Source organism: Anopheles merus, chromosome 2L (genome assembly GCF_017562075.2).
Source record: "Anopheles merus strain MAF chromosome 2L, AmerM5.1, whole genome shotgun sequence".
Lineage (NCBI taxonomy): Eukaryota > Metazoa > Arthropoda > Insecta > Diptera > Culicidae > Anopheles > Anopheles merus.
In genome coordinates, this window is record NC_054083.1 from 40,340,404 (window position 1) to 40,367,407 (window position 27,004).

The 27,004-nt window shown below is 50.4% G+C and overlaps 1 protein-coding gene and 1 non-coding gene across 3 annotated transcripts; both read right to left on the reverse strand.

The window, feature by feature from the left end:
- LOC121592756 (helicase domino) lies at positions 1-26,416 on the reverse strand. 2 transcript variants are annotated; one of them, XM_041914516.1, is made up of 17 exons: positions 26,039-26,416; positions 24,668-24,777; positions 23,532-24,583; positions 23,066-23,237; positions 22,685-22,916; positions 21,680-21,781; positions 19,478-20,961; positions 18,402-19,402; positions 17,933-18,119; positions 17,270-17,406; positions 16,953-17,139; positions 15,274-16,854; positions 14,009-14,923; positions 13,209-13,433; positions 6,725-6,760; positions 3,253-6,507; positions 1-3,161 (listed from the first exon to the last, which is right to left on the reverse strand). In XM_041914516.1, exons 2-17 carry the CDS (start codon positions 24,764-24,766, stop codon positions 2,436-2,438), a joined length of 11,391 nt encoding a protein of 3,796 aa, XP_041770450.1. In that variant the 5' UTR covers positions 24,767-24,777; positions 26,039-26,416; the 3' UTR covers positions 1-2,435. The 2 variants fall into 2 exon arrangements, with proteins under 2 accessions (XP_041770450.1, XP_041770451.1); XM_041914517.1 differs by lacking the exon at positions 21,680-21,781 and having other exon boundaries at positions 26,039-26,415.
- LOC121594977 lies at positions 18,222-18,322 on the reverse strand. Its single transcript, XR_006005084.1, has one exon. It is a non-coding gene; the product is annotated as a small nucleolar RNA Me28S-Am2589 (small nucleolar RNA).
- Positions 26,417-27,004: the final 588 nt, after the last annotated feature.

Here is a 27,004-nt window from a genome sequence, read left to right on the forward strand (position 1 = left end):
GTTGAAAGAACACACACCTTACTATTTACGCAAACGTAGCGTTGTAATTTGATAACAGCATCAAAAATGTGCCTTCGTGTTTCGTTGTTAGCGGGTAAGAAGCTTCTAGTTTGCTTTCCATTTGCAACATTATCTTGCCGATAATGATGGGGGAGGAGGGATTCCCTTCTCCTAATTATAGTACGATGATAAGATTCTGTTTTTTTACGCCATATTCCCGTTTTTCTTGCACCTTTTTCTCCGAACTATTTACAACAAAATGTTTTATGCTAACTGGCGCATTCACTGATCGCCGTGCTAAATAAAGCTCAATTCAATTTCATTAAAATAAGAAAAACTACACACTAAACACACACACACACTGAACGCATCCTTATCGAACCGAGAGTTTTTCCAGGGTAGTATTTGTGGGTAGGAAAAGTTTTATCCAATCTTTATCGTCGGTCGTAAAGTGTTTATGTCATCGAAAGATAGTAGAAATTGTTTGAATTTCCATAGGATCAGATCATCGTTTGTATGTTGTGCCCGTCGGAATATTATCTGGTTGGAACTGAATTTACGCAGGAAGGAAACGCTTTCCAACTAGAACGATTGACCTAAAAATAAAAATAACAAAACTCTCGAACAGCTACTACACAACACCGCGGGAATGGTTCAAAAGATGCCTGACTTGACTTGACTTGCATGTCCCAATCATATGTGAGATGCTTCAACAATGTACGAAGAGTTGAAGCGGCTACCCGAGAACAGGACGGTGCAGACTGCTGAGATGCAAACATCAACACCTCAAGTCATGGACAACGACGGGTTCACGATCTACGTGAGAAAGGGCCGAGCGCCTAAAAGCAGTCAGCCACAAGCTGACGACATCTCTTCCAGGTTCCTGAAGGAACTTAGAAAGGATGAAGCCCACGATCAAGCTCCTAGTGGACACTCTTACCGATGGATTAGAGACGTACTCATTGACATCGACTTTGAAACAGTGGTTGCAATTGCTGAAGCAGCCGAAAAGGAACGCTCAAATCGCAAATCACTCATCATTGGATTCCACACCGTAAAAAGTTGTGTGTCTCAAGTCCGACTGCCTGCATAATCACGATTTAGTCAAGATCGTTCCCAGTTTGATCACCACAGGAGGACGGTGGTAATTAGCCAAGACTTTCCTGCAGAATATGAGCAAATGTATAGAGATATTAGAAGGGGATTCCTAGCCTACGAACGAGCTCCTAGTGGACACTCTTACCGATGGATTAGAGACGTACTCATTGACATCGACTATGAAACAGTGGTTGCAATTGCTGAAGCAGCCGAAAAGGAACGTTCAAATCGAAAATTAATCATCATTGGATTCCACACCGGAAAAAAAAATTGTGTCTCAAACATGATTGCAACGAACGGATCTTTCCAAAGATCCATCAAAGCCCTTTGTGGAGCTCGGATAAGATGTGGCGATACTGGAATCAGTCTCTGAAGTTGGTTTTAAATAGTACAAAATAGAAAATCTATACCTTATGTGATGATGACGACCCCACCTCACCATGATAATGAGTCCCGACAATAGATTGAGAGGAACGAATGTATCACTAGGATATGTGCTAAATATGTAGATTTATAAACTCTGTTTACCGAATTTGAATACCAAGGACTGAACATTCTGGCCATTGCTAATCGGATCATGTCAAAGGAAGGATGTTATGGAAGATATCAGGATGTGAACAAAGGATATCACCACAACGGCGATACTGCTATTCCTGTGCCGAGGCAACAAAATAGACAAGATGCTGTCAAGAACAACAGAAGCGAACAATGTAAGAATCCAGAAGCTTAAAAAGACTTATGAATTTGGCTAACATTTGGCCAGCAGAATGGTGGAAACCACAGAACGGGACAACCCGAGAGCAGTGGTATAGTCTGCTACAGAGACTGTAAAAAAATCCCAAAGTGTATGCAAACTGTGGATCCATTAACGGTCACAGTAGGACCCTGGGCTGGATAAAACCGAAACCAACGAGTACACCCGGGATGATAAGATGCCTATATTACATCTCTTATCCAATAAGAATTCTACGGTGCGCGATGAATCTGTTATGTTTTAATTTCCAAGCAATACACTCTATTTGGAAAGGTTCCTTCTGATAAAAAAAGAGACGGGATTGCACGCCGACTGGACAACGGTTATACGAATGAATGAACTGACTCTTCCTCTCTATTTTTTCTCTCTCGGTTGATGATCGCAATCTGTTTTATCCTGATAGATTTTTTACTAATTTAAAATCGAAACGATTTTATTTTTTTCGCTACCCAACGCGTCCCCAAAACCTTCCCTTTTTACCGATGTTCTCTTGTTTTCTTAAATTTTACAAACTAAACTATCATTAATCTCACATGCTTACAACTTCACCCACCGTAGTTACCCTAACTCTCCACCAACAACTTTACTTTGCAACATTCGGTGACTGTTTCTTCTTGATCATACTCACCTGGGCCGTTTGCTGCCCCGACTGAGTGGCGCTAGTTGCACCAGCACCCGTGTTTGATCCACTGCTGGCCGCCGAGCTCACGACTACCGCAGCAGATGACACTTGGGTGGCTGCTGGGCCGGAACTGGCGGTAGACACGGTACTTCCACTGTCACCGACAGTCGCGCTACTGCTCACAGTAATATGCTGCTGAGCGGATTGCTGCACAGTGGCCTGTTGTTGCTGCTGTATGGCTAACACTTGCTGCTGCTGTGCGGTCGTGCCAACTTGAGCGGCTGGTCCACCACCGCTTCCACCGGCACCACTGCCTCCAGCAGCTGCCGATTGGCTAGAATCGGTGGAACCCGAGCCGCCTACCACCGTCTGAGACACGACGTTCGGTGTGGAGGTCACAGACGTACCGACCACCACTTGTTGCTGCTGCTGCTGCTGCTGCTGTAACTGTTGCGGAGACTGCACCGTGACTGCCACCAGCGATCCACCGGGTGTAGTTTGCAGTCGTACCGGGCTAGCATTCGAACGGGCGGCTTGTTGCGATTGGATAGCGTTCAGTATCACCTGCTGCTGCTGGGCCGAGGTGGCCCCTCCCGCCACCTTAATCGTGCCGATGTTCTGCCCCGGCACGTGCGTCCGTATATTGCCGGCTGCAATTGCCTGGGCGGCGGACGTTGCTGACACCACCTGAAAGAATGCATTGAACGTATTAAAAAAATAATCATTACCTATCAAAGAATGTCTTCGGGCGCTGCTGCTGCCCCCAAACACTGCCTACCTGTATCGCCTGCCGGCCTTGCGACTGTGACATGGACACGGGAATCATTCGGCTGACACCGGTCTTGCCGAGCACGATCTGGCTGCCCTGGTGCGTGTGACGGATGACGTGCTGCACCTGCTGCATCGTCATGGTCGTGCCGGAGGCGATGTTTTTCGGCCCCTGCAGAAACACCTGCGTCGGCTGTACCGTCTTGCCGGCGACGTGCGTGATTTGCGTCATCTTGCCGGCCGCGGCGCCCTTGCGCTGCTGGGTCAGTATCTGCTGCTGCAGATGCACCTGCCGTACCTGACCCTGGTTGGCCCCGATCGTTTTCAGCTGGCCCGGCTTCACCTGGGACAGCGTCATCCCGGTGGCCGCCACCGTACCGCCGGACGTTTTGACCAGCGTCATCTGCTGTGCGCCGGACGTTCCCGCCTGCTGCACCTGCAGGTTGGCGGCCTGGGCAAACAGTTGTGCCTGCGGTATGAGCTGCTGTTTGTTGTGCGCGGCCTGCTGCTGTTGCTGCTGCTGCTGCTGCTGGCTGATCAGTTGCCGCTTCACCATGAGCTGCATTTCGTTGTCCGTTGCCGGGCGCGTGATCATGTGCTTCGTACCGCCGAGCTGCTTGATGTACTGCATGCGCGGCTGTCCTTGTACCATCTGCACGGTCGCAATCGTACTGCCGCCGGCACCGGTCACCGTCGGCGTTTGGGACACGATCGTACCACCGGTGGCCGAAACCACCTGCGTCACCGCATTGCCACCGGTGACCGTGGTCACGCCGGACACCTTTTGCACCACGGCCGTACCAGCGGTGGCCGTGCCGGTCGCACCAGCAGCCGTTGCCTGCTGCACCTGCACCGTCTGCCCGACCGTGCCAGTCTGGATGATGTTGCCCTGCAGGATGGCCGGGCTGACGATCGTCGGTTGGCCGGAGGCCGTTTGCAGCACCGTCGCTCCGCCGCTCGTTGCGACCTGGGCCGCCGTCGCCGGATGCAGCACCTTTACCGACTGCCGCATCGGGGGCTGGCGGTAGAACTGTATCTGCGGCGCGTTGCCCGGCTTACCGGTGCTGGAAACCGTCCCGACCGAGATGGATTTGGCCACCACACCGGACACCTGCTGGCCGCCGGCCATCGAAAGCCGTAGCTGGGCGGACTGGAGCTGCGCCTGGGTCAGTCCACCGCCCAGGCTGCTCACGCTGACGACGGTGGGGCTCTGGGAGCCCGATCGCTGGTGCAGCACCACCTCCTGCAGCGTACCGGTCGGCGCAACGATGCGCTGGGCGCGCAGTGCCGACGTCGTCAGCGTGGTTACCTGCGCCGGCTGTATCGTAGCACTGCTGGCCACACCCGACGTCATCACGCTGCCGAGCTGTGCGACCGAGACGACATGCGGGATCGATTGGTTCACGATCGACGTGGCTTGCGAGGCGGGCGAGATCGTTGCAGTACCGCCACCCTGCAGCAGCTGCTGCGACGATGCGGGCTGATGGATGGATACGATCTGGGGCTGGGACGTCAGCTGGACCGAGTTTACGCCCGACATGGTAGTGACGGGTGTGGTCAGCACGACCGACACTTGTTGCGTTTGGCCCGCCTGCCCGACTTGTTGCTGCGCGTTGCCGCTCTGCTGTGCCGCCACCTGTGCCAACTGTTGCGAAAGCAGATTCTGACTTGCCGGACTTGCAACGATGGCTTTAACGATCTGTTGTGTCTGCTGTTGTTGTTGCTGCTGCTGACTGGGACTGGCGCAGATGTTAACTACCGGTTGGCCGACCCGACCCGCCTGCACGATCGTAGCCACGGTTGGGGTCGCATTGGTCGACACGCCGCACACGACGATCGTCGTTGACTGCCCTGCCGCAGAGGTCACAATTTGCTGACCCTGCACAGTGGCCGCCTGTTGCTGTGGCGAGATGGCGTGCGCTTGCAGTTGCAGCTGCTGCTGAATGAGATGCTGGGCCGGTGTTGCTACCGTGACCGCTTGCACAGTGGCGGCAGATGGTTGCTGCTGCTGCTGCTGCTGCTGCTGCTGCTGCTGAACGACCGTTTGAATGTGTGCCTGCTGCTGCTGTTGCGCTGTTACAATCGGTTGCACACCGACCACCGTCGTCGTGCCCACCTGTTGCTGCTGGATGGTTGTTACGACGGTGCCTGCTTGCGGCACAGTCCCAACAGCCTGCTGCTGTTGGGCGTTCTGTTGTTGCTGCTGCTGAGCCTGCTGCTGCTGCTGCTGCTGCTGCTGCAGTTGTGCCTGCTGCTGCTGCTCCTGTGCGACCGTTAGTTTGTGCTTTTCCTTCAAGTACCGCTCGGCCCGACGCGTCGCTATCTCGACCGGTGTCAGCGGCGCATCGTACCCGGTGATACCGTGCTTAGCCAGCACGAGCGCGTGCTTCGGATTCTTCAGCGCTGCCGGCAGCGTGCTCGAGAGCGACGATTTGCCCGGCACCGGCTTCTTGCCGAACGCCGTCCGGATGTTGTCGAACTTCTGGCGCATCAGCTTGATGAACGAACTGTTCGCATCGCTCGTGTACAGCTGGCCGGTGCGCATCGACCGTATCTGCTTCGGAGGCGACGAACCCGCAGCAGGATTCGACGGGGGCGGCGGCGACGACGACGACGTCGTGGGCGACTGTTTCTGCGGGTTTTTGTTCTTTTTCTGCTTCTTCGGGCTCTCCAGCAGCTTGCCTTCCTCGCGCGGCATTATGACGGACTCGTACCGATAGCGGCACTGCTTCGGCAGCCGGTACGTGCGCGACGACTGGTTGACTATGTCCGCCACCAGGTCCCAGTTCGGCACGTGGCCCGGCGAGATCAGCATCAGGTTCAGCGGCAATCCCTGCAGGTTCTGTATCACGTTCAGGATCGCCATATCCTCGTACACCGTCCACTCCGGTATGCCGCCCTCCGGCTCGACCGGCGGCTTCATCGGCAGCGTGGTCGGCTTCATCGCCAGCATCGGCGGGAACGGCTTGATGATGCCCTTGTACCGCTGCAGCTTGTACTCCTTGCGCAGCTTGGCCATCTGGGGCGTGGGCCGATCGAACAGCGAGCGCGGCGCGTAGTACGTGTCCTCGCGCCGTATCTTTGGCGGCCGGCGCCCATCGGGATAGAAGCCCGCCTCCGAGCGGCTGCGCTTGTAGTCCTTCTTGATGTACACGGGCGGCAGCTCCGCCTCCGGGATGATGTCGGACGTGTCGTACAGGAACGTCAGCGAATGATCCACGTACAGATCGTTATCATCTTGTGGGGGCGTCGGGGGACACCACATCTGTGCAGGCGTGAGAAAACACATTTTTGGCGCGCGCGAGGAAGGAGAGCAGAACGAGATTATTAGCAAACGGAGTACACACACGCTTCGTGTTCTGTACTAGGAGTGTGAGAGATTTAGCTTTCTTGGGGGAGCGAGTGAAGGTTGGAAACTAAATCTTGCACAGTACAAAAACACGCACAAAGAAGGATATAAAAGACAAATCTGGAGTACTCACCGGCATCTTCTCCATCGTGCTATCCGATATCCATATCTAGAGCATTTTCCACGGTACGCACACATCGGAAGAGTACGTGTTTCGAGTGAACAAACGAGATGATTGAGTAAAACAGAGAGAAAAGTAGAGAGAGAGTGGTAGGGAGGAGAGAAAAGAGAGAGAGAGAGATATTACAAATCCGTACAATTATTTTGTTAATTTTTGTTTGCCAACACGCGCGCCCGTTGCTGAAACCGATAAGGTCTGTGGACCGTGACACACAGCCACGTACTGGTTCTCTGTGTGTGTGCTGATTTGTTTTTTGCATCTTTCCACAGCATCGTTCAGCACCGGGCGCGCGGGGTTGTTTGCTGCTTTCTCAGCTGCAGTCAAGCAAAACTTCTCTTCTTCTTTATAAATTTCTGATGCTTTCGAATTTCTGATGCTTTCTGATACTTTTACGATGTAGAGGGCGCGCGCGTAAATTACATCGGGTCTGGGGGGCCTATTGTGCTTTTTCTTCAATTTCTTTTTTCCGATTCACGTTCACAATTGCTTCACTTTTTGATTTTCTCGAACTAAATTTGTGTGTGTTTGGCAGTACAAGGACAATAATTTCTACCACGAAGTTGTAACGTAAATACAAAACAAGGAACCACACAGCGCGGTCCGGCAATCCTAATTAATTTTTTAAAAAATCTCAAGAATATTTGGCTTTCCACTACACACGCACACCACACACATACACCCCCGAACCCAACGCTCTTTTCCTATATTTTTCTTTAACCGTTTTATCAAATCATTGTTATTCGAATGCATCAGAAATTACAAGAAAAAATTAACAAAATAAATCATCACCTTGCTGTTTTTGTGTTGAGTTGTCTGAATAATGTTGCTTATATGTACGTTCGCAAACAATTTCAAAGGAATTTTCGCGTTTTCATTTTTATGATTTTAATGCCAGAAAATCTAATTTTCTTTTTTTTTGTTTTGGTGCCATTCAAAAGGACATTCTAGCGTACACTACTCGTTGTCAGAAGTTTACAAGTCACTCGCGATTGAAATAACAAATTTGTTTTTTGGGTCTTGCGTAAGAATTATCGCGTAAGAACGTACAATAAAACAGCAAGTTATGGTTTGGATTTTCACATCTTCTCTTTAGCATAGACAATTAGTATTCTCTCTCTCTTTCTCTTTCTCTCTCTCATTTATCTCTCTTTATCTCTCCGTTTGGCGCATCGTTTCCGTTTGTACTCTTCTCCGTCTTTCTTTTTTCTTCCATATTTCTTGCTCTCTAGATACAGAAGGATATCGATAGCAACAACCACCACCCCCAGCAACCAAACAACTGTAGTAAAAAGAGCCAGCCACACGCGGGGAATGTTGTGTGTTTGCCTCTTCTTTCTGTTAACATCAACAACATCATGGCACATGAGGGATGTTCACGTGCCCGCCAACAATTGCGCACTCCGACACATCGGATGAGGAAGCGTCGTGCGTTCTTGAAAATCTGTACGAACGGATTACGCTTCTCTCTCTCTCTCTCTGTGTGTTTTGTGACACCAAAAGCTGTTCACATTACTTTTCAACGAAAACTATGATCAACGATGTTTTGATGAAGCTTCAGTTCAGTTAATTGATTCTTCTCTTACTCTTTTCTTCTTTGTTTGAACGTTGTTTAATAAACGCTTTCTTCTCGCATTATTCGAATGAATTCATCAACTCAAGCATTTTTTTTACTCAGCAAGGATAATTTTTTATTCTATTAATTTTTTCTCGCAAACATGCAAACACCTCTCCTCTCTGCCTTGTTCTGTTTGCAATATGCGCGGTTTTTTGTTTGTTTTGCTTTTGTTATGTTCTTCTCTCTGTTATTGCGCGCGCGCTGTTTACTATTATACGGCGGCGCTTTTATCGATCGATCGAGCATTTTGTTTTCCCTGGGATGTATTGTTATGTTCGTAATAGTAATATTTTCTCTTTTGTTTTCTTCTATGTTCTCTTCTGCTCTCTTTCTACTATGCTGCCTTTTTTCCGCGCGGCGCACGGTTTATACACACAACAGCCGTGAAAACATTATCGTGTTCGATCTGCCTACAACAAACCTGGGTTTTTCTATTGATCATCGTTTGGCCGGTCATAATTGTCCCCCCTTTTCCCAAATGAAAACTGGTAAAACTGGTACCTCACTTCTTGCCCCCGTCCGTAAATAGTCAACTAGTATTCGTGTTAGGGGTGCGGGGGCTCACTACGTTACAGTCTCTGTTTTGTTGTTGTTCTGGGCTATTCTGTTGTTTTCCATTATCGATCATTTTTCTACACGCACAACAACGAGGATGGATTTTGGGATGCGCACAGTAGTGTGTGTGTTTGGGTAGCCATTTTGATAAGCGATTTTTAACCGCGATCAATAATAGGCAGCCACATATGTTAACTAGCATAAATGTTAACCATGTGGAGACTACAATGCGCCACAGACATTGTTTGCTGAAATTTAAAAAAAAAACCCCAAGTCTGATGGAATTTTGGGAAGAACCAATTGGAATCTGGGCGAACTAATTGCTTCGTTTGTTCTGATTTTCTGTGTGCATCCGCGCCGCTGCATATAAATCCACGGTAAATCCTTCGTGTTTGTGTGTGTATGTGTGTGTATATTAAGGATAAAATATGCACATATGTACTGCGTTGAGTCTGATTTCTAATGAGCTGTACACCACCCCCTAAAGGTCCATAGAAATAATCTCGTGTCCTATTCTACATATATTTACATCTTGAACTACACCGAGCATATTTATAGATTTGCGAAGATTTGCAACCTTCAAACACAATACACGCACACACACGTATGTGTGTGTGTGTTGATTGTTTTGGGTAGGAGATGGTGTTGTTCAATGCATAAAAGTATGCTACTTCCCCCACCAACCTAAACAACTGAACAGAAGAAATGTAACATTTCCAAAATCTCTCACTTTCAATTTCCTTAGCATATATATTTTTAGTAAACTAACCTGTGGATACGGGTGAGGGAAGGGTATGGGATGTATACGAAAAAGAGCTGCGTACAGAAAACGCATACACTGAGTGATACACACTTTTGACCGTGCGTCCGCGCGCGCCCAAAGCGACTGCGGCGGCGAACCGATCGATCAAAAAACGAGTTTAGTACTACCTGATTCTCCTGCACATTGAGGCGGCGATGACGCAAAACGAAGGTGGAGGATGTACGGGTGGAATTATGTATGATAGGAAATAAATAGTGACGCGTGCCCCTCCAAATGTACATTATTGAATAATGCTATCACAATTAAACGATACGATAGGATGTGTGTCCGCACAAGTTTTGCGCCACTTGGCCCCATAATGATGGGAGACAGTGATATGGGGAGGGATCGATCATCAGGGTGCAGAGATAGTACACGAGGATAGGGATTCAAACAGAGAGAGCACATGTTTAACGCGCACACACACACACTGGACAGGCATTATTGCCAGACACTGGTACAACAGACAAGCAGTCAAATGCTATTAACATAGCATTTTTGTGTCCACTATTGCTTTGAGATGTATGCAAATTTCGAACCCTTGAAACGATTGGCTTTTCTGTGTATGTTATTTCCAAGATAGAGCTTTTCGCACTATGATCGAAGTATGAAACAAATGCACGGTACATGGGGGAGGGAGAAACGGAAAACATACTCTTGCCAAGCTAGCTGTCCATTTATGATTTTTAGATGACAACACATTAAAAAACATAAAATAAACTTCGATATAATATAAAACATAACACACAATCCTTCCTTTCCTATCGTGATCGTGTCTCCACTGTTGAGTCGCTTGCCCTTTTATGTGAGCAATACTTCGTTATTATTGGGTGTGTTTTTTTTATCCATTACCGGTCAGTGTCTAACAGTGCGGTGATGATGCGTGATGGTGGTGGGTAGGTAGAAGCGAGCAAACGAGAGCCCAATTGTCAATGTGTGAAAAAGTCCGTTCAAATAATAAACTGTGTGATGTTTCTCCGGGTGGCCAAATAAGGCGTACAAAACCTAATACCATCCAACATTCGGAGGAAACACTCTTCTGCTTTTTCAGCCAGCAGAAGGAAAAAAGGTAGATAAAAAACATAAACCCAATTCGGAGTTAAGCATTAACATGTATCCATTTACACGGTGGCGGCAAGAAGGAGCAGCAGCAACAGCAGCATTTTGGCAGACGACGGCAGTCTCCACCATCAAACGTTTCCATTTTCTAATGGATCTTTTTCCTCGTGCTGCTGACCTTCTCCAGCAGCTTCGATCGCCGTTCTACTACGTGCAACGGTGGATGATAACATGGAGGCGGATCCCTCCTCACTACCTGGCAACTTTCCATCAGCACTTCGATGGTTTTCGCTGCCTGTATCTGCTTCCTCTTTCCGACCAGTACCGGTAGTGCCTCCCTTCGATAGCCAACCGTCCAGTGTGCGATTGTAGGTGGCTCCACCCGCATTCATCACAGTGGGTGGGGTTGCACGACCGCCCGCGCTACCAACCCCTCTAGACAGTCGCTTCAAACGCCGCAGCTTCGTGTTCGTGGGCGTCGGAGCCCGGAATCCATCGCTCACTTCTGCCACCCTTTTCGCCGTGTCGGGGGTGCGCAGCAAATCGTTCACAACGACTTTCAAGTTTCTGATTACGTTGGTGGTTTTTGGGACGATCGAATTAGCAACCGATTTTGGTGGCTGCTGATCGGTGGTGGTAGCGGGAGGACGAGGAGCCGCCGATGAGTCAGAACTATGATTTAGATGGTCACGATGATTATCGACCACTGTCGAGCTACTACTACTGTTACACTCATTCGCTGCCGCTGGCTTGGAGGAGCTGCTTTCGACCACCGACGACGAAGTGTCCTTTTTGCCACACTCAGCACTTTCTCTCTCCTCAGTATCGCCACCATCATCGCCCAGTTGATGATGATGCTGATGCTGTGAAAGTTGAGGCGTTTTCGAGCGATTGGGCCGCCGGTTGTATACCGGCAACATCGGACTGTCGTCCAGCGTCCAAAGGTTGATCTTAACAGTGCCACGCGATCGCGTTCGGGGCGTGGTTTTGCTAGCATTCGACGACTCGTCCACATCGTCGGACGTTTCATCGACCGAAAGATCGCAACTGGCCGGGACGACCATGGGCGAGGTCGAGCTGACGACGGGCGTCCTGCTTCGACCGTCCCGTGCGCGGCCAACGCGAGAGGTGGGACGGGAAGACTGATGATGGTCCTTGGTGCTACTGCCACCTCCACCTCCACCGCCGTCCACCGTCCCTCCTGCACGTGCGTCCTCATCGTGATGCATACCCGGGCCAGCGGAATTATTATAGTAGCTGTTCATTTGATTCGAATCCGAATCGGGCGCATCGTTCGAATCGACCATCACGTCCAGGCTGCACTCACTGTCAAACTCGTCCAGGGGCTTGGCCAATGATGCCGTCGTCACCGCAGCAGCAGCATCACTAGCGGATGAACTGCTGGCCGAGGAAACGGTAGAACGATCGGCGGCCGCGTTGTTACTGCTTTTGGCCACTCGAACTGGACTTGACACCTGACGTGTGATCTTAGCACGCGCACTACCACCCCCACTACTACCACCACTGTTGGTAGTGGTGGCGGCTTTCGGGGACTGTTTTACATTGACTCCTGTCTTTTGAATCATCGAGCCTATAACTGCTCTAGCTGCCACCGAGGCTCGTCTAGGTGTGTTTCTCAGCATAACAATGGCAGTATTTTCTCCACCTTGGACAGCATCATCTTGCTGTTTCGCTCGATCGTCCTCCGTACCAACGTCCGCCAAAGGATCCTGCTCTTCCTCCTCTTCCTCTTCTATTCCATCTTCCCCACTGTCAGCCGCTTCCGAATCGGATCCATTTTCCTCCCGATTTGATTCGTCCTCATCTTGTACCGTTTCATTCGAGCTTTCGTCCGACTCGAGCTCATCCTCATCCTCATCGTCTGTTAATGAAGCTTTGGAAACATTCCTTCTAGCGTGCTTGGCGTTGCGCGTTGCGCCTTTCGCTCGACGCTGGTTTGCAGTCGTCGCTACCGCCGCCTTGCTGCTCTGTGAACGGGCACCACCTTTAGCAACGGTGCTTTCTTGATACTTTCGTTTGCCCAAAATACTGCCGGCGGCTTTGTTATTACCAAGGCCAGATTGTTTTGCCCCAACACCACCCGAATGATGCTTCGGCTGCTGTTTCGCCGAAGCCATCACTCTCCTGCCGGTGGCAGTGGTCAGTTTCTGCCCACCATCGGCTCTACCACCACTTCTACTACCACCGTCGTACTCGCTTGCCACTTGATGGCCCCTGCTGTTCGCTCTATTCTTCGGTGCCCCTCCGTCACGGTTCGTCATTGTCTTTGCTGTCGTCGTCCCTGTTGTCACCCTCGACGTCCGGTCGTTGCGGCGCATTGTGCGCAACCTGTGCTTACTACTACCACCACTACTAACTCTATTACTAGGATGAGTTTTATTAACCTGATTTTTGGCATCCTCCCGGGAGAAGGTGAGCAGGTCGGCGTGCTCCTCTGCTTCGCGCTTGCGGGCCGCCTCCTCGTTGCGCCGCTGCTCCGCCAGCCGGTTCGCTTCCCAGTCGCGCTTCTGCTGCTCGATCTCCTGCTCAACTGCTTTCAACTGCACCGCAGTCCAGGTACCTTCGGTGTCCTCGACGAAACGCATCGCGTACCGCTCGACAGGACTCAACTGGAGGGAAAGGAAACGAAACGAGGAGTTATGTTATTCATTTGAACGGGCGGTGTGTGTGGTTGTGATGCACAGATTCATACATTACAGGGGTTTCCAGCGGTTTTCATAGTTGTGGGACACTTCCTTGACTCTTTCCTACTGGAAATGACCCTCATATGTTGGTAATTGAACTCTATGGCAACGTTTTTGGACATGCTCATTGGAAATTCCAATTGGATTTGTCCAACAAGGGTGCTATAGAGTCCAATTCCTATTACATAAGTTCATTTTGCATAAGAAAACAGTCAACGAAGTGTGCCACAGCTATGAGAACTCCTGGAAAACCTTGTAAAATGAAAAAAAATAATCAAGCTGTACGAGAACTATGATAGCACACGGCTACATGCAAACATTGCAAGCCGGGTGCGGTCTGGGACGTCATTGGAGTATTCTATTCCAACCTAGCAATGAACTGAGCGCAATACATGATGATGCTCAACCCGCCTTTCGCCAATCCCGAGGGATCAAAGAAAAAGCTCTACTAAAGTTGGGGTATTTTTTTTTTAATTTGGACTTTTCCGCATTCCACCTACCTGTTTAATTAGATTCTGCACCTCCTTCTCGGCCTTGCTCAGCTCCGGCTCCTTGCCCTCGGCGTCACCGGCGGCCGCCACCTTCTCCTCGTCGATCGGAATGGTTTCGTCGAACTCGTCGAGATCGGCCGACGCTTCGGCCTTAGCAAACTTAGCCGCCTGCACGTCCTGATCGTCCTCGGCGGCTGCCAGCGCAGACTCGAACACATTGATGGCCGATTTGCTGCCGTCCACCACCGGCTCGCCGCCTGTCGCCGGCTGCGGCTGCCCCGGGCCCGTCGCAAGGTTCGCATTCAACCGCTCCTTCCGGTCGCGGTCCCGGTCGAGCACCTCGGCCAGCCGGGCCGACGCGTCCTGCTCCGCACTGTCCACCGTGAACAGGTCCTGGATGGTGGTGGAGCTCTTGAAATAGGCGGTGGTAAAGTTGCCGCCCTCGATTGCCAGATCGCCCAGTATGCGCTTCTGGTTCGCCTTCTTCAGTATGTTCTCCTCGATCGTCTTCTCGCTCACCAGCCGGTAGATGTGCACGTCGCGCGTCTGCCCGATCCGATGGCACCGGTCCTGGGCCTGCGCGTCCATCGTCGGGTTCCAGTCCGAGTCGTAAAATATCACAGTATCGGCGCCGGTCAAGTTAATGCCAACGCCCCCGGACCGGGTCGACAGGATGAACGCGAACATGCGCCGGTCGTTGTTGAACCGCTCCATCAGCACCTGCCGCTGCTCCACCTTCGTCGTGCCGTCGAGCCGCAGGTAGATGTGGCCGTGGTAGTTCAGGAATGCTTCCAGCACGTCCAGCATGCGCGTCATCTGGGTGAAGATGAGCACGCGGTGGCCTTCCGATTTTAGCTTCTTCAGCAACCGGTCGAGCGTTTGCAGCTTGCCACAGTCGTACTGAATGAGGCGGGGATCCGGAAACTAGAGAAAGGATAGACAAGTGAAGGTTATTAAAGTGGATTGAAACCACATACACTTTTAAAAATCGGTCAGGAGCTTCTACAAGTGCAATTACAAGGATAATTTGTGTTAATTTGTACGACAATTCTAATGCTTTCTTAATATATTGCTAAGAAAGCGACGTATATACGCCGAATGGTATGAAATGCCTAAAGCATGATATAGCTCTATTGCAAAAACCATTCAAATAAAGACTTAGAACGATTGATTTGTAGAGCAACTCTCCCATCCTCTCCCAAACTCATTTTGGGATCAAAATTTTACTATTTGTAAACAAATCAAATCATCTTTATCCCTCCTGTCTTACTCACCTGTGTGCTCATGGCGGAAATAATCGGATGCAGCAGCTGAATGGCTGGCTGGATTTGCTCCGCCATCGTTGCCTCCCACTGCTGCTCGGCGTTCAGCTTGGATGGATGCGGATGGGACACCTGCAGGTACGGTGTCGGCGCACACACGGCCGGTACGAACAGGACAAAGTTTGAGATCGTCGCGCGCAGCTCGCCCGCCCGCTGATCGATGCTTTTGATCGCTTCCGACAGGCACGAGCTGGCGGCAGCGAACAGCGCACCGTTCTTCGTCCCACTGCCGCCGCCGCCACCGCACCGTGCCATCGTTGCGCGCCGGGTGTGGTACGAGCTGGCGACACCGAACGGAATCAGCTCGTCCGGCCGGTGCCGGAACTCTTCCTCGATCAAAGCACACAACGTTTCGCGCAGATCCCGCCCATAGATCGGTGTCGCATCGCAACGCTTCGCATTGATGCGCCCGAGCAGCTCCAGCACCTCCCGGCGCCGCTCCTTGCGCGACTCCTCGATGCAGGCCAGATAGAACTCGGTGCGCTGTCGTTCGTCCATTTCGGCCGCTTCCGCCGATCTGGCCGCCCCGTTCCCACTACTGCCGGCGAGGCTCTTCGAGTGCTTTAGCTGCTTCATGATCGTGGCGGCCAGCGTCGATGAGATCTGCGTCTTTTGCCCGACGTTCTGTACCATCCGGTTGGCGGCGGCACCACTCACTGTCGCTGCTGCTGCTGCCGCCGATGTGGCCGCGACGCTCGACTGTCCTCCCATCGACTGGAGTGTTGCTATTCGCTGCGTTGGCAAAACATTAACACCGCCGCTACCACCTGCCGCTAGTGCGGGTCGATGGAATATGGCCTGACCTCCGCTACCACCGGCTGCCGGCTGCAGTCGCCCGGTGATGATGTACGACTGGGACGCGTTCGAGCCGATTCCACCACCCGATGACACCTGAGGAATGATCTGCACCACCTGGCCCGCATTTAACCGGTTTTGCTGCTGCTGCTGCTGCTGGTGCAGCGGACCGGCCATGGACACGATACCACCACCGCCGGCAATGTCGCTCCGCTTGCGCAGCAGTAGCCCGGGCGACATGCTTCTACTATTGCCCGCCGCCGTCGCCACCATACTGCTGGAATCGAGGCCCGCCGAACTGCTGCCGCCCATCATCATCATCACCGTGGACGAGCCGCGCCGCCGTATGTCGATGACCCGCGACTGTATGCTGCTGCTGCCGCCGGGACCGATGAGGGATGATTTCTTATCTAGGGATGCTTCATGATTTACAAGCGGAACAAACTTTGTCCCTTCAGTCTTCATCGCCGGGCTGGTGCCGACGCGCACGCCCGTCGTGATGCTGACGCCGGCCCGATTGCCGCCGCCGCTGAGCGACTCCTGCACGCGCACGTCGGGAATGCGCACGTGCAGCCGCAGCTTCCCGGTGGGACACCGGGGCGGTGGCAGCGGGGTAGAATCGATTTCCTCGATCAGCCGCTTCGGCATGCACAGGTGCTGCGTACGGTGCGCCACGTACGCGGGCAGCAGCAGCTCCAGCTGAATTAGTACTAAGTTTAAGGAAGACAGATCAATTTGCTGCAACGGGAAGGAAAGCAAGGCACGAAATTAGACAATCTTTCCGGTTGGCGCGAAAGCGGAAAACCAAAGCGAAGCAACAAGTGCGAAAAACTCACAGTGAATGGATCGTAGCTGAACATGTTGTACACGAGCGAGGCCGTCTTAATGCTGATGCCCTCCATGCGGAAGGGCGATATTGTCGGTCGCTCCTCGAACATGTTCGGATGGTTGCACACCTTGCGCAGCTGCATTAGGACGTTAATCACGCTCAGCAGATTGCCCGATGCTAGCGTTTCTCTCGTTCTAGACAAAAAAGGGACAAAGAGAAGGTAAAGAGCCAACCATTAGCACCACACACGAACTCTCTCTCTCTCTCTCGCTCTCTCTCACACACACACCACACTCCCAACTACACCCGTGTACTACTACTCACTTTGCTCGACTCATAAAGTCATCGTAGAGAAAGCGCTGACGCTTGGACAGTCGACACATGACCACGTGTTCGTACTTTTTCGGCATCTGCTTTTCCACCTCGCATTTCAACCTCCGCAGCAAAAACGGTCGCAATACCTGAAGAGAAATAAAGGCCCGCCAAACCGCAAGCGTTAATTAGTTGTTCAGGAATTAACCACACCTCCAGTTAATATATACGTAAAAAACATTATGATTATTCACCACCAAAACCTTTAAAAAACGAAACCACATTTTAAAAACCATAAGACGCCACAACAAAAAAAACGGGTAAAATTATATGTAATGCTTCTTTTAGCAAACCCCAAACCAAACCGTACCAAAAGGAAAATTGATTATTAAATCTTTTCTTATGAATTTCCACCGCCAGACTACATGTTTTCCTTTGAACAACACACATAGTAACAAAAAAAGGTTACGATCCTATCCCAAAAAGACAAACAAACGCACACACACACACACACACAAAATTATGAATAAGCACCGTATAAAGGTGGTATATGACACGATAAAACACGCACGCACGGCCGCACGCAGCAGAGGAAGCATCAGCCCGGCGCGCACAGTATGGGGAGGTGACGATGCGTAAATAATCATAATATTACATTACGTACAGGGTACCGACCTTGTGAAGGCGCTTGATAATCGTTTCATTGTACTCGGAGTTGCCTTCGATCATGCCGGTCATCGGGTTCGAGAACCATTCCTTGAACTCGCGGTGCGATTGAAACACGTGCGGCATCAGGAAGTGCATCAGCGACCACAGTTCCATCAAATTGTTCTGCAGCGGCGTGCCAGTGAGCAGTAGTCGTCTGTAAAATGGAAAGCAAACACATGTTCATTTAATGGGGAATTGCACTCGGGAGGATACAATGAAAGAGTAATGTAAACATTTCGCTCCCTGTTTCATGCGTTGTTATATCAGACAAATGCCTCGTATAGGGTCATCTTGCAAATGGAAAAGGCGCTCTAGAACAGATTGCCAGCTCCAATCAGCTAGAAACGTAATATGTTTAACATCATGGGTAAAACGCAACGCATACAACGGGGAGAACGCTTGATACCAAAAAAAAGCAATAAAAACGCATACTCACTGTTCGGTTTGAAAGTTGAGCAGCAGTTGCCAGCGCTGAGACTTGAAGTTTTTGATGTTTTGCGCCTCGTCCAGTATTAGGTACTTCCACTTTTTCCGCCGGAAGCTCTGGTGGTCCTGTATCACCAGCTTGTACGACGTGATGCACACGTGAAAGGCGTTCACCTTCGTCCAGCCGGTGCGCTTCTGCTTGCGCTCCTTCGGCGTGCCGTAGTAGGTCAGTATCTTGAACCCCGGGCACCACTTCTTGAACTCCATCTCCCAGTTCAGCATCACCGACGACGGTACGATGATCAGATGCGGGCCCCAGTTGCCCTTCACGCACGCCAGATGCGCCAGCAGCGAGATGGTTTGGATCGTCTTGCCCAAACCCATCTCGTCCGCCAGTATGCCGTTCAGCTTGCGGTCGTGCATCGTCACCAGCCAGTCCAGCCCGATGTGCTGGTACTCGCGCAGCGAATGCTTCAGCAGCGTCGGTATCGGCGTCACGACGCTGGTCGACGACAGCGTGTTACCCTTCGGCTGGATGCTTTCCGCGATGGCAGCCGCATCGTTCAGCATATCGTCCTTGTCGCTTTGACTTTTGGCCACCGACGATGCCCCGCTGGAGCCTGCTGCTGCTGATGTAGCAGCCGTCTCGCCGGACCCGGTCTCATCGTCAAGCAAATGCTTCAGCCCGAATGCGTCCTCTTCAGCGTCCATCGCTTCTTCGCTTTCGTCCGACTCATCCTCGGTAATATCATCGTCGTCCTCCTCCTCCTCATCGTCGTCCGAGCCTGTCAGACCTTCGCTTTCATCGTTGTCGTCTTCCTCCTCCTTGCCCTCATCGTCCGACGACTCGTACATGGGCTGACTTCGCGTTCGTCGCCGTTTGCGATCGTTCGCCGGAACTGCCGGCACCTCGTCCGCATCGTCATCGGAATCGATGTCCATCTGCTCGCCCGCGGGAGGAAGATTTTTGTACTTTGCCATCAGCTCCTCGATGGTCAAGTCGTTGTCGGCCTGGAAAAAGGAGTTAAAAAAGGGAAATCAGTATCATCTTCAGTATTACACTCCATTCCACGTTTGTACACTTACATTCAACTCATCGATTTCCTTCTTGTGATCCTGGTTCTTTTCCTTCTTCTCCTGCTCCCGGATGGTATCCTCATCGTCCATGCTATCCTCGTCCGCACTGAAGTCCTTGTCTCCGTCCTCCTCCTCCCCCTCCCTGGTAGCACCCTGCTTCTTCTTCCTCCTGTTCTCATCGGCCTCTTCCTCCTCCTCCTCCTCATCCTCCTCCTGCTCTTCCTCCCCGTCACCGTCACCGTCGTTCGAGTCGGACAGCACGATCTTATCACGATTCTCCAGATAGTCCTTCGGCAGATTCTTCAGAAAATCGTCCAAATCCATCTCGGACTCCTTCTGCAGGGCGGCCACCTCGTCTTTGGTTCCATCCTCTGCCTCTGCTGCCGCCTCGGCCTCCGCCTTCGCGATCGTTTCCTCGTCATCGTCCGAGCTTTCCGCCTCCGGGCAGAACTCATCGTCCGAACCACCTGCCAGCCCACCGCTACCGCGCAGCGGGGAGGAAAGGCGCGACGAGTTCAGGCTTTCCGCCTTACTCCCTGGAGGGAGGAGAGCAGCAGCACCACCCGGCACCGGTGCGGCCTTGTTCATGCCCTCGACCAGCTGCTGCGAGTACTTCTCCGTCTTTTCCACGATGAAGCTAAGCTGCTGATCGAGCGCCTTCTTGCGCCGCTCGTCCAGCTTGGTCTGCTGCTTGTACTCGACCAGCTTTTCCGCGTTCGACCAGAACGTCTTGATTTCCTTCGCCACGAACGCGGCTATCCGCTTCAGCTGCAGCTCCTGGGCCTTCTCCGCCCGCTGCGCCGCCAGCGCCTTGTCCTGGAAGTGTTTCTGCACCATGCGGGCGCACTTTCGCGCGGCCGCCTTCTTCCACTTCCGCTCCTGGGCGAAGTCGGCCGCCAGCCAGACCATCTCCTCGAGCAGATAGTCCCAGTGCGCCTTCGGCCGGGGCGGCTCCTGCACCTTCGGCAGGCGCTTCTCCGTCCACAGGCCCTCCTTCTGCAGCTCCTGGATGCGCTGCATCACGAACACCTCCTGCCGGGCTTTGTTGGTGTACTGGTCCGGCGGACCGTTGCTATTGGTTCCGGCGGGCACCCCTCCACCGAGTTGCTGCTGCTGCTGCTGCCCAGCCAACGACCCGGACGACAGTGCATTACCGCGTCCGTTGCCAAGCGCACCGTTCTGCTGGCCGTTGTTTAGCCCCCGGGACGATGAGCCGGTAATACTGCCGCCGGCCGTACTACTGCCGCTGCCTCGGCTACCGCCGACACCACCGGTGAGGCTTCCACCTTGCCGAACGCTCGGCACGTTCGGGCCATTGGTGCCAATGGTGGTAAGACTGGGCGATGCATTTGCCGTTTCGAGCAGTTCGCTCTTGATCATATGCCCACCGAGGGCACTGGACGCGGAGGAGATTTGCCTTTTCCGATCGACGGCGGATGCGGCGGCGGGCGAGATGCCGATACCGACCCGGTCGGGAATGATCGGCGTACCACCTAAAACAGAATCGGAACAAAAACGGAAAATCGTGTTTTAATTTACAAATAATCACAACTATTCGGGTCAACATGTATAATAAAAAAAAAACAAGCAACAAAAACAAATCATTTCGAGTAAATTTCAAAACAATTTTTTTACAATTATTAACCATTACAGAACAGCCACATCCACATCCTTTGCATGGAAGCAAAAAGGTGTCGTTTAAAAGCTTGAAGTAAAACACATCGACGTTTCTAGTACTAAAAGCTACCGATTTTAAATAGTAGTGCCATAAAATTGATAAGACATTCAATTTGATTGGGATTTATTTTTTCCCGAACGGTTTGAAACATAAATATGCATGCGTTTCCGGACGTAAAATGTAACATACTACGGAACATTAAAGGCGAATCAAAAAATTAAAAAAAGACATTTAGCAACTGATAACCAAGAGAAAGCAACGATTTAATATGCTTTAGTAAAGGCCATGAGTTAATAATCAGCATGCCCTATAGCGGCCAACAACATCTGGCCAAAATGTTAAAACCATTCGGCACAAACTTACATCATATTCAAACAATGAACATAAAAAACATAACAAAATGCAAAAACTAAGCACTAAAAAAAGTAAAAAAAAAGGAAACTATTGTAAAATTACATATGCATAACACAGCTATTGTAACAATGTAATCAATGTAAAAAAAACGAAGTAGATAAAACAAGGGTGCGCTCTACCTGGCACCAGCAGTGGCGGAGAGGTTCCTAGTGTGGATGGTGCACTAATTTGCCCAAACACCATCCCATGGCGACCACCCTGCGGTCTACCGGGCACATGTCCTACACAGAGATTCCGCGCCCAGGAGCATTACAGTGGGAAGGCAGTACCATGGTGGTGGTGGTGTGTTTCAAAGAACGGTTGAGTAGAGTGTGTGGCAAATTGGGGGAAAACAGGCAGGGATCAAATTGAAAGAGAGCGTGTTGATGAGAAAACAGGAACAAGAGAAGAACGGGATATAAAAAAATACGAAATATTTTTGATTTGCTGTAGGTTAGTGTTAGGGTAAATATCTAATCAATTTTACGATATGGAATGGAACACACATTATTGAATTCCGAAAATTAACGTCATTTCATTGAAAATCCACCGAGATTATGGGGAAGAAATTCCTGAACGTGGTGAAGGGCTATGTGTAGGCATTGGGAAGGTACTGCAGATGGGATCTATTTTTGAACTAGGAATGTAACCCCCGCAAGAAGCTTCCAAATCCCACTCTAGATATCTCGGAATCGGAACAGTTGAAAGAGATTTTGCTTTCGTTAGGTTCACAAATATCAGACAAATGCCTCGATTGTAATCTTGTTAACAGATTCCGCTCTTCCAGAATAGAACAACGGGCCGTTCATTACAAAAGTGTGTAAAATGTAACATCATAATAAGAACCTGACGTGTTTTCTCTTTCGCCTGTCCGCTGCACTAGCAGGCAGGTGGAGATATGCAAAGAGGGATTATGGAGGCAGTGAAAAAGAACTGCAAGTATGGTCTATTTTTAAACTAGGAACGTAACCGGGAAGCTTCAAAGTCCCGCATCAATGTCTCGGAATAATGCAGAAGACAGTAAAGAATAATTCCTTCCTCTCTGTAAGTCTCATGATACGAAAATGATTCTTAGAGACGCGGCCTACAAACGTCTTATCAAAATTGAGGTACACAAAAATACAGCACGAATATGATGATGTTACCTTGCTGGCTAAGCTGAGCGACAGCGGCAGGAAGTGTGGTCGAGACGGCTACCGGCGTGGCACCGACACCGGGTATTTTGATTTCCGCTCCCTGTGGCAGCCCGGTTAAGGTATCATCCCCACCACTGCTGCTGCTACTACCATTGCCACTAACTACCACCGGTGTCACGACGCTGCCAAGGTTGGTGCTTCCGGGCGTGGTAGAAATTCCGCTCAGCGCACGGGTCGACTGCTGCAAAAGTTGAAAAGAAAAGGAGATTTTTTTTTTGGTAAAAGAAAAGCACGAAAAAAACATCTGATTGGATGGGTCTCTTCGTTCGTAATGTACTAGTTGTTGGACGGTTAAAAACAGCATTCAAAAACGCAATTGTGTGTACTGACCTGCTTTAGCGCTTCGCCGGCCTCTTCCAGATTGCTAGACAACGGTTCCAGCTTGTACGAGCGAACGAAGCTGGTGAACGCGGGCGTTGGTGGCTTCTTTCTCCATACGGGATATTCCATCATATTGCCACCGGTTTGAAGAAAAAACAGTTCCGCTACATGCTCGTTGTATCTGTGAAAAACGACAGCACACAAGGGGAAGGCACAATAAGGTAAGCATGACGACATGTGATGAAATTCCATCTCAATTCCACTGATACAGAAACAGAGTAATGTGTATGTGTGTATGTATGCGTGTGGGTTGTACATTCATTACAAGAGGAGCTCTCTGATTTTATTGTTCTTTTGCACTAAAAGATTTGGTTTCAAAGTGACAAATGTCACAAATTCGACAAAATCTATGCCTTTTTCAAAAGAGAATATTAAAATTTTGTATTTCAAATGTGTCATCAAACGACAAACTTACCTCTCTTTGATACTTCGTAATCGCATATACTTGTGCTCTAGAATCAGTTTCTTAAGCGCGCTGATATCATGTTCCGGTTCCGTTTCTAGCTTGATGCGCTTTTTCGCCACTGCGGCGGAACCGCCTGCCGTCGAGCCAGCAGAAGCAGCAGCAACAGCGACGGCAGCGGAAACAGTTCCTCCGGCCGCCTGCCCTCCGACAGCAATTCCACCAGCAACCACCGGCGAAAAGGACGACGATGACGATGACGATGACGTTGACGCAGTAGTGTTTGTTTTGGTGTACAATTTTCCAACCACACCACTCGCACCAACGATTCCTCCTTCCTCACTAGCACCACCACCACCGCCCGCCACGTCCGTTACACTACCCGTACTATCCTCTATTGCTCTTTTCTCGCCCACCACAACACCAAACGTACTTTCCTCACTGCCGGGGGTTTCACTTGTACTACCACCACCACCACTTGCACCACTCGCTGGCACTAGACCGCCCTCCACCACGCCACCGCTCGCGATGGATCCGCCTCCCCGTCCTCCCCGTCCTCCGCCTTCACTTTCCGAGAGACCACTTCCTGTTCGTTCACCACCCGGCGTACTGGTAATGTTAGCATTATTAGCCTCAACACTGCCACTGCTGTTACCACCACCACTACTACTGCTGCTGCTGCTGCTGCTCGCACTGTTGGCGACGTTTTGTTGCTGCTGCTGCTGCTGCTGGAGGGTATGATGAGACGGTGCCGATGACGACAGCGGCACACTAGATGCATCGGTTGCGACCGTTACGTTGCCACCAGCAGCGTTACTGCTGGGAGTCGGATGCTGCTGCTGCTGTGGTAAGCTTTTGTGAGGTGACGACAATGACGATGACGACGACGTCGGTGTGCCGGCAGGCTGCATTTGCTGACCCTGCTGCTGCTGCTGCTGCTGCTGCTGCTGCTGTTGGTGTTGCGGCTGCTGCTGCTGTTGCTGAGACTGTTCCAGTTGCTGTGGTTGGTCTTCATTTAACGAGCGCGACATTGGTGTAATGGAATCGTGCGTGCCAGTAGGTAACTGTTAGAGGGAAATAATAAAAGATGAAAAAATAATACAATCAAACAAAACGAACAATATTGTGCACACACGCCGCTCGCTTACCTGGCCAGTGTTAGTTGTAGTTGATGTGTTTCGATCAATTCCAGCAGGAAGGGCCTGGTTTCGACCACGTTGCCCTCCCGCCGTATCGCCTTCATTCATTTTTTATACATCTGTGAGTGTGTGTCGCCGGGCAATAGGCAAAGAGAGAGAAAAAAAAAAAACAATTAGGATATTTGAAGATAGGTTAAATAAAATAGTTCAAAATGATTGTTTCCGTTAGGTTCACAAATATCAGACAAATGCCTCGATTGTAATCTTGTTAACAGATTCCGCTCTTCCAGAACAGAACAACGGGCCGTTCATTACAAAAGTAAGTAAAATTTAACATCATGGTAAGAACTCTAACGTGTTTCCTCCTCCTCGTGCCGCCTGTCTGCCGCTTAGGTTGCGCTTTCAATAACTTTACTTGCAAGCATAAATTCATTTAATAAATTAAGCCGCACGCTATCATCGTAGTTGGCCAAGGCCTAGCCTTATTCCTCTGTAAACAAATCATAATGCGGCCGGACGAAGCAGCCGCTCGGAACACAACGCCACAGCCGAAAAGCCGCTAGGCGCGGTGTGTGCGAGTGTGTGCGAGTGTGTGTGTGTGTGTATGTGTGTATATGGCGGCAGCTGTCAAACTGTGAAACGCGCCACATTTTCTGTCTCGCTCATCTTCCGGCCGCCCTATGCTGAGAGCGAGCAAGGGGAAAACCCCGGGGACGATAGGGAGCGCATACAGAAAAGAACGGTCAAAGCCATTCCGGGCGGCACTGCCAGTTTGCTTTGCTGTGTAATCTGCCTTCCGGAATGGCGGATGTGACACACACACAATGACACACGAGATGCTCGACCCGTTCTTTATGCACGCGCAAGAGACGAGACTAAAAGCCACGTACGAGAGCACACTTTAAACATTTGTTCCACCTTTGCTTCCGCTTCATCGCAGCATTTGTCGTACTAATTCGCACGCGGAAAAAAAACGAACCGAAAAAAGGAACAGATGCCATACATTCACCGGCCTACCGCCCTACTCTCGCACATACTACCACCTTGCGGCGCCTTACAAAACCATATTTGAAACACTAATCAGTGAGCGAAAGTGGGGAAATAAAAACTAATCTTGAATTAAATTCCACCATTTCTCACACACCGAGCACATGCACCAGAAAATTCATTTTCTCCCTGCACACGCCATTAAAGCAACGCGCTGTGCGCGAGCCTAGCAGAAAGCACACAAAACCCCAGCGGCAGCCATCTTGCTTTTCGGCGCAGCGCAATCTCGTCTGTACATTCGGGCGAGTCCGCCGCGGCGCCCGCCCGTGTAGATGTGTGTATGTGTCTGTGCATATAGCAAAGAAAGAAGAAAAAACGGCGCTGCTTCCGTACCTCAACTGCAAGGCAATTTCGATCCCGAGCGGAAGAGGGTGCACACACTCATGCTAGTGGCTGCACCAGCCAACAACGACGCACTTTTACGCTTTCCGCCCGCATTCGCATTCAATTCCGCCTGGGACCACCGACCAGCCAAACCGAATGTTCGCACTTTTCTTTGTTCCCTGCGTCGGGGAAGGGCTGCCCGCAGAAACTAATTTTCTTTGCACACGAACGAGAACGCACGCACGCACACACACACACGCGTCTCTCTGCCCAGCACAATGTGCGAAACTAACGCGACGGCAGCAAAATGAATGCTTCGTTCTTTTCTCCTGCTGCTGCTGCTTGCTGCTGCTGCCTTGCGCTGGCCCCGGAAATGGTAGCGATGGGCTGAAGGTGCGCTTCACCAGCCGGAGCGTATCGCTCCTGTCAGTTGGAAGCGTTTAGCCCGGTGGGTTCAAATCTTCGTGGAGTTTGAAGCAAAGATTGTTGATGAAAAAATTGGCAAACACTGGAAATATGACCAGATTCATTATTTTGAATATAAAATTTTCATTCAACAGTATGTTTTTGATTAGAAATAAACAAAGATAATCTATTAAAAGTATCATTTGTCCTCTAGATTCGTTCCGATCCGAAAAGAGCTACATCCCATCCACATCCGCCATTTCAAAAATAACGTTTGAAAACCCGGGAATATTAACAAAAGCGAGCACTTTCGCCCTTTTCAACTCGTTTCTCGTTCAACTATTTCGTAAAATTTAAGTAAGGAATTTGTTTTTATTATTTTAATGTAACTATTTTAATCCACTCAATAAAATAGCAAATGTATTCACTTGAAACCGACCACGACTGCATCGTCAACAAAATGACCTTTAACTGAGGAAAGACTTTTTATTCAAATAAATGCTTTCAACCCAGATCTTTAACATTAAAACGAATAAACCACCTTCGAATCTTTTTGATCTGTACCCGTAT